This window comes from Bactrocera latifrons, unplaced genomic scaffold (genome assembly GCF_001853355.1).
Source record: "Bactrocera latifrons isolate USDA-ARS-PBARC rearing strain unplaced genomic scaffold, ASM185335v1 scaffold_124, whole genome shotgun sequence".
Classification (NCBI taxonomy): Eukaryota; Metazoa; Arthropoda; class Insecta; order Diptera; family Tephritidae; genus Bactrocera; species Bactrocera latifrons.
Window position 1 is genome coordinate 277,713 of NW_017534675.1, and position 7,660 is coordinate 285,372.

The 7,660-nt window shown below is 36.5% G+C and overlaps 1 protein-coding gene across 1 annotated transcript; it reads left to right on the forward strand.

Moving 5' to 3' along the window:
- Positions 1-1,375: 1,375 nt before the first annotated feature.
- On the forward strand, positions 1,376-3,289 carry LOC108978593 (lithostathine-1-like). The gene is made up of 4 exons (XM_018948960.1): positions 1,376-1,531; positions 2,495-2,559; positions 2,828-2,936; positions 3,003-3,289. The coding sequence occupies exons 1-4, from the start codon at positions 1,396-1,398 to the stop codon at positions 3,215-3,217; spliced, it is 525 nt and encodes a 174-aa protein (XP_018804505.1). The 5' UTR covers positions 1,376-1,395; the 3' UTR covers positions 3,218-3,289.
- The last annotated feature ends 4,371 nt before the right edge of the window (positions 3,290-7,660 follow it).

Below are 7,660 nucleotides of genomic sequence, written 5' to 3' on the forward strand. Positions count from 1 at the left end.
CGGGTGTACTTACTAAGTTTGCCACAAAATTATTAACACCTAGGAGAAGACCTTAAAATTGATATATAATATAATACACTATAATAAATAAATGATCAGAATGTGGAGCTGCATTGATTGGACCATACACTATACGTCTGTCTGTATCTTTAAAATAATTTACCATAAGTGTAAGTATATAAATGTTAAATGCATTTACTTTTTGAATACACCATGTAATAAAGCATTTCATTGCTGCATCGAACAATTGAAATTGAGTTGATTTATAAAAGGAATTGCATTGAAATCTGCAAATAAAATCATTTAACGACAACCGGATGAAAAAGTGTTCAGTACGCCATAAATGATTACCTTATTGGGCAATATTTTAATGTGGTTTTACAATTTGTCCGATGCCTGGTCGTTGAGGCAAAGGAATGGATTGATAAGTGTTACGGAAAATCTAAGACAAAATAAGCAAGAGTCAATAACTGGATTGCAGAGCACAAAAGATGATCTCCGTTCTGAAAGATCTCAAGAGATGTTCAGAAAGACCACTAGAGTAACGCTAGAAAACGTCGTGAAAATTAGTGAAATTATATTGGAAACCATAAAGCTAAAGAGAGGCGAATAACATAACAGTCATAAATTTCTAAGGCTCGCTGGAAAAAGATTTCATTCGAATGAGAAGGTCGAGAAAAAAAGAAAGCGTCATAATATTAAACAGTGATTGGAATATGGGAGGGTTGCAACAAATAAATTAGTGGAGTTAGCTCCAGAAGAACTAAACCATGTGTCATACAATAAAACGTTATTTCATTCAACAGTTCAGTTCAAGATCTTACTAGCTTACTAGTATCGGAACATTTCGACAAAATTCTTTTCAAAATATGTTAAGATATTTAACATACTAAAATACAATGCTATAAGTTAATATAATATAATATTTTAAGACTATTTCCAAATTAGCAGCGATTTGTAATATATAAGCAATATAATATTACTCATCAAAACTTCTTCTTCTTTATTGACGTAAACTTATCGATACTAGATAGTTAATATTTATAGATAGTTAGTTCTGTTATATTCATACCTAATCCCGATAGCGAAAACTTGACATATAAAGATTTGGTTTAAGCCAAGTTAAAACTTGGACCTGCATTCAGCTTCGAAAGATATTAAACCCGTTATTTTGAAAGTGTTTGCCTTTGAAGTAAATTTTTAGTTTGCTGACACCCAATATCTACATATATTTATTTAAGTTCTGCTATACTTTTATGGTATTACATGTGATAACGCATATCAGAAGTTTCCTTCAAAAATTTATTTTATCTCTAAAATAAGAATTCTATAAAAGCATGTATCAAGCAAAGCCAAACGTAAGTTATACATTTACTGTCGTTAACAGTTGACCCAATGAAGCGATTGTTTAACATAAATTTGCCACTTTTTGTGGCGTTCTTCATGGTCTTTTTACACTTTGAAGCGACGCAAAGTGCTGTGATTGATTTGGAAAATATAATATTAAATAAAACAGTAACAGGATATGACGGTAAGTATTTTGATGTGAAAAATAAATACGATATTACAAACTTAACAATAATACAAAAGTAAAGCATATATCTTTCTGGATATTTTGAATATCATTGTTCCACAAACCTTCAAGTCGAATTAAAGAAACTTAATTAGGAAATATCAACTTTTATGAAGCTGTATGCTATAGTGATGTTTTGGACAATTGCGACATCGTGAAAATATTTTGTCAAAAAAGGTTTCCATACATGTCCATAAGTTTCTGTGACGCCGTTAGTTCTGGTCTCATCAGACTAGATAAGAAAGAGAAACAAATGGGGTCTGGTAGTGAACAGTCGTCGCATTCGCGGCTTGACCTCCACGTCACTCTTGATAGTCATAACTTTGAAGTCGTAGACAATTCTGTATATCTTGGAAAAATCCAATGCAGAGTAACTTTTGCCAACAGCTGCTACTTCGGACTGAGTAGGCAGTTGCGAAATAAAGTTCTCTCTCAAAGAACAAAGACCAGATTCTTCAAGTCACACATGCCTCGTGCTATATGGTGGAAAGGTATAGATTTCCAATTTGTAAATTTTGTGAACTTCTTGTTATTTTACATTTACTTCGACTCGTTTCTATCTGCTTTAGACCAGGAATAGCCAAAACTAGGTAAGGTTCAGATTTTCTGTATTGAACTTGGGTGGCTCTATAATAGACCAGAATTATCATATATGTATCAGGTGGCATCGTCTCTTCACAATTTCTTTTACTAACAACGTTTGTTTGTTGTTAGAAACTCGTTTTTCTCAGATTGGTATATTGCTGAAGGTATGGTAGGTCTATTGGGTTTATAGACCACAACCAATCTTAACTAAATCAATTCATGCATGCAAACGTGTTTGGTAGTAAGGTCTTAAGTAACTTTTGAAGGAAATATTTCCTTATATTAAAACCTTCATACTAAATAATTGTCCTAAATAAGCTTTCATCCAACTTCCAGATTCCAAAGCCGAACACCGAGCAGTGGCTGCAACGGATGAGGATTTTTATGTGAGCGATGATGCAGTAAGTAGAAATAAATTAATTTAATTAAAGTTAGAACCCTGGCCACCAGTTCAGAGCTGTGTGAAAGCTCAACTGGTAGTAATTTCGGCTACAAGGTCTGACCGGAGACTTAATTCTGGTATCATGGAGAGCAGGGAGCCCTTGCAGTTCGCTCCAACATGCTCATGTGGACTGGTCCCTAGGGGAGTAACGTGGTGGTTATGGTTAAAACCCAAATGCGGGAAGATCCGTTAAAGTTAGACTAATTTAATATTTGTTCTTTCTTTAGATAAGCTGGTTCGCTGCCGAATACTTTTGCAGAAAGAATGGTTGGTATCTAGTTTCTATCCGAAACTTAGAAGAAGCAGTACAGTTAAATGGATTTCTAAACTATAACAGTAAGAACAGTTCTTTTCTAATTGCATCAGCAATAACAAAGCATTGTAATTTATGTAATTTTCTAGCATTAACCGTTGAACGTTACTGGACTTCTGGTAATAGACTAGCTGATCAAAAGTCATGGTATTGGGGTCTCAATTATAAGGCTATGGGATATACAAATTGGGCTGCAAATGAGCCGGAAACTACGAAAGCGCAATATTGCATGAGACTTACTACTATGCAGTGGTATAGCTATGATTGTGCACAATCATCAAGATATATTTGTAGAAAACGTTGAAAAGGAAGTCCATATGGGCTAGTAGTAATAAATGTTTCATAATATGTATTGGCAGACCTTCGAAAAACAGTATCTTCTTTCGCTATTATACATATAATAGACAAAGATTCCAAGTGAATCCAGGTCCTTCTCCACCTGTTCTTTCCAACAGAGTGGAGGTCTTCCTCTTCCTCTGGTTGCACCGCCGGGTACTGCGTCGAGTACTCTCCGAGCTGGTAAACGCTGTCTTTTAATTCGCTGAGTTTTGTGAAAGCCGTCGTATATGTAATACAGCTCATCGCTCCATCAACTGCGGTATTCGCCGTTGCAAATGCAAATGAGCAAAGCACTATAAATTTCCGCAGAACCTTTCTCTCGAAAACTCGTATCGTAGGCTCATCAGATGTCGTCATCATGTAACTTGTAGGGTTTGATATTTTCGTTTGTTAAGAGAGAACTTTACTTCTCATTTGCCTATTCAGTCCAAAGGAGCACCTGTTAGCAAGAGTTATTCTGCGTTGAATTTCGAGGATAACGTTGTTATTTGTGTTAATGAAGGTTCCCAGATCAATGTTTGTTTGATGACAGGAGATATCTTGTCTTGCCGACGTTCACTACCAAACCCATTTGCTTCGCTTCCTTATCCAGTCTGGAGAGAGCGGAACTAACGGCACGGTTGTTGAGGGTAATGATATCGGTATCATCAGCCAGCAGCTTTACACTCTTATAGAAGATTGTACATTCTCTATTTAGCTTTGAAGCTCGTATTAATTGTATTTTCTCCAACAATATATTCAAGAAGTCACACGATATTAGGTTTCTTGTCTGAAACCTCGCTTGGTACCGAATGGCTCGGAAAGGTTCCTGCCGATCATGACGGAAATAAAAAAAGAAATAACCAGTACGACTTAAATTAGACTTATTTTCTGTCATTTTCTTTCATTAAAAAATTCGTATTTCTTTCGTCAAAGTTTTTACATTCTTTCAAATGTGTACACCTGTAAATGGTTAATGTTAAATTTTGCTAATGAATCAAGCAAAACCAGATTCTAATTTGAATAACGGCGGTTCATTAAGAGATCCACAGGTTTCGAAGAAACTCCATTGAAACTTTTTCTCTTAACGTATGTTTTAAAGCCAGATTTAGTTTTCTAAACTAGCGTCCGAGAATCTATATATTATAGAGTAAACACTAAATAAGCTTACGACCATTTATGGAGTAACATTTAGTGCGTGGATCTTACACTTATTCGATAGGAAACGTCTTAAATCTTATAAATCCCTATATCTCTCGGATAATATCAAAGTACAGTAAAGTCTTATTTTTTAGTAAAATCTCCATCAAATCCAAACCAAAAGTGAAGAGTTTAGGCTATCAGTGTTATTAAATTCAAATATTGGCATGATCTTCTACATATAAAAGCCACTCTCCATCGGAGTATGCATATAAAAATATGGAGCCATCCAATACAATTTCAACTGTATAGAACACGCAATAAGGAAGGAAAAAGCACGGACTGAACAACAGTTACCTAAAACGATTGCACTCAATAAATCTATTGTATTGACGGATGGCTGAGCTGAATGGAAAAAAATTCAAAAAAAAAAAAAAAAAAAAATCTGCCAAACGCTTTTAAAAAACATATCAATGCAGATATTTGCAATCACACTGCCAATTGTTGCCGCGAAAAGCTATGTCAGAACTTCCTGCGAAACCACCAGCCCCCAACGCTATACAGCCACTGTGTTTGGCAAACGACAATTGAGTATTTCGCGACGCTTCGCTTAGCCGCCAATAAAAATGTAACCTTAAGGTATATAAACAGCAATAGAACATCCAAACGCAACAAAGCGAAAAGGTAAAGCAACAAAGGACCGGAACAACGGAGCAGCAATGGTAACCATACACATCTATGGTGGAAGTGTCAGGGTGCAAGAGGATGGAGAGTGGTATGCAAATGCAAAAGCCCTCTGACCGCGCGAACTACAATCAGCCATTGGTCCCGTTACTGTTGCTGCGGCTGCCAAAGGCAGATAAAAGAAAAAATGCAGAAAGTGGAAAAGTATGCACCCTTCGAAATGGCCAAAACAATACACTGACTAGGCAGCCATACTGGACAATCATTACCGGCGACCAAATGGATGTTGTGGTATTTCCTGGTATGTGTTTTACTGTTTGCGATATGCGCAGTGCTAAGTGGTTATACCTATTCTAACAGTCGCTTGGGCAAAGGGATAACTTTTTTACGAAAGCGCTTAACAACGATCAGGGTTCAAGAAAATTTCACCTACGCCATTACTGGATGACCGATATGAAAGAACATTAGTGCGGTGTTTTATGAGGTGGGATTTACTAAGTCTCTACTAAAAAATTCGATGGATATAGTCTAAGGCGAGTCCGAGACTTTCATGCATTGATGCAGGACTTAGCGAAAGAGATTAAGTGTTTCAAATAGAGGAGAGTCTGGACCAAAATTCTTGAGTTTAAAAATCTTCAGAGACAGACTGAACTAATATAAATTTGTGTGAGTTTCAGAGCTAGTAAGTTTAGCGGAGCTTCATTTTAAGTAGAGTTTGTACAAAATAATAAATTTCCACGACCTTCAAGTGCCTTTAGAAATATCAAGAAGATCCAACATACAGCGGGAGCACTGATATTGTCTTCAGCTGAAGATATTGACTTTAGACTGAAGATCTGCAAATCTTATAGACTTAGTGAAGGGCATGCCTCTGAATCTTGGAACTTTGTGAAAATAATATATGGTTACTTTACTATGTAGAATAGGTGAAAAAAAGACTCCTCTGCATTAAAACTGAGCTGGGCATTCATGGTAGTTGATGTTTTCCAAGAATTCTACAACGGATAGAGTTGGTCACTCGCTAAGAAAGTGTTAAACTATTTCATTGTTCTCTCAAGATCGCAGCTGAGGCAAATATTGTTGTGAAGCGTGTTCATATAGATTGAGATAGTTATCTCCTCCTCTCCTACCAAACCTCTTCTCATTCACGTCTAAGTATTCTCACCTGGTAGTTACTATTGAAATCCAACCTTGTTATCAGATTAATAGTCTATAGAAATATGTATTATATTTAGATCTACATATTTCGAGGTGGTTCAGGAAGTCGGAAGGTAATGGAGCCAACCTTGATCCTTATAAAAAATAAAAAGAATCTTGATACTTTCCGTATGACAACATTTATGGACCGTTTATGCGGAAGTATATTAAGCGGATCAGTCGGACATGACACTTGATTCTCTTTTTAATGCTGGCAATCGGACCAATGATCCATAGATATGTAAGAAAGTGATAGCCGGATGAATCTACATGACTATATTTGATTTTAAAGCACAGTTCCTGCTGGTCGATCTGGACGCCTGGAGATTTTGCCGTGTGGGACAGAGAAATTGTGGTAACATCGAGTGAGGGAAGGTGAAATAGAGTGCCAGTTAAGGTTAGGGCTAGCCCCTAGTCCATTGTTTACAATCCATAAGTCCCAGTTATAGTAATAAATAAAGTTCTCATGGAGGATAGAGTCATGGGAGGAAAGTTCTGTAAGCGCCATTCACTTGGGAGTGCCCAGAAAATATTAATTCACATATGGCCAAGTATCATCTGGGCAGCTAAAAAACATCCGTTTGAAATTATTATAAACGAAGAATTGTACAGAAAAGGTTGCTACGTYAAACAAATTGTAATGTAAATAATAGCTTTCGAACTAAAATTTTCCACTACGTTTTCGTCCCATGTATTTTGTATCTGGTCGGGTGTCACGGCCTTGGCGTCGCCTACATTCTTTTTCAGCTAATATCCATTCTCTTGATTTTTTCATCGGTTTACCTCGAGCTTCTCGACACATATCACTCTTTTTAATATAATTTATTCATTTTTCTTCTTTTTCCGATCCTTAAATTTAAAATTAACATTAGATTCTAAATTTTCGAAATCACAACGCTGACTTACCTAACGCTTTTGGCATCGGTGTAGTACCACCCGTCATCAAAACTAAAAAATACTTCTTTGCTTTGGTGGAATTGGGATAATCAACCACTAAGCCACCATAGAATCCAGCTTTCATAGCTTGTGAGGAGACCATTTCAGTTTGGTCTGCATTTTCCGGGTAAAAAGTTAACTAAACTGAGTAGGCGAACCATCCCAGGAAAGGGGAAAAAACAGCCTTGCGCTGTTTTAAACTCAACTATAACCGCGTAAATGGTGCTTACGGCAATAAGGAAGAAGAAGAAAGTACTGATCACAACACACAGATATATGGTGATACTTACATCTAGGTACTCCTCGACACAACTCTCTTGTCAATCAATCTAGTATAACCCATACATCAATGTGTTTAGAAGTTGTTCACACGCTTACGCGTTGATTGAAAACAATATTTTTGCCACTTTTCGGCACTTAGCAACATCTCATCGCGCATCGCATCGCATAGCGGGTCGCAGTATCCATTACC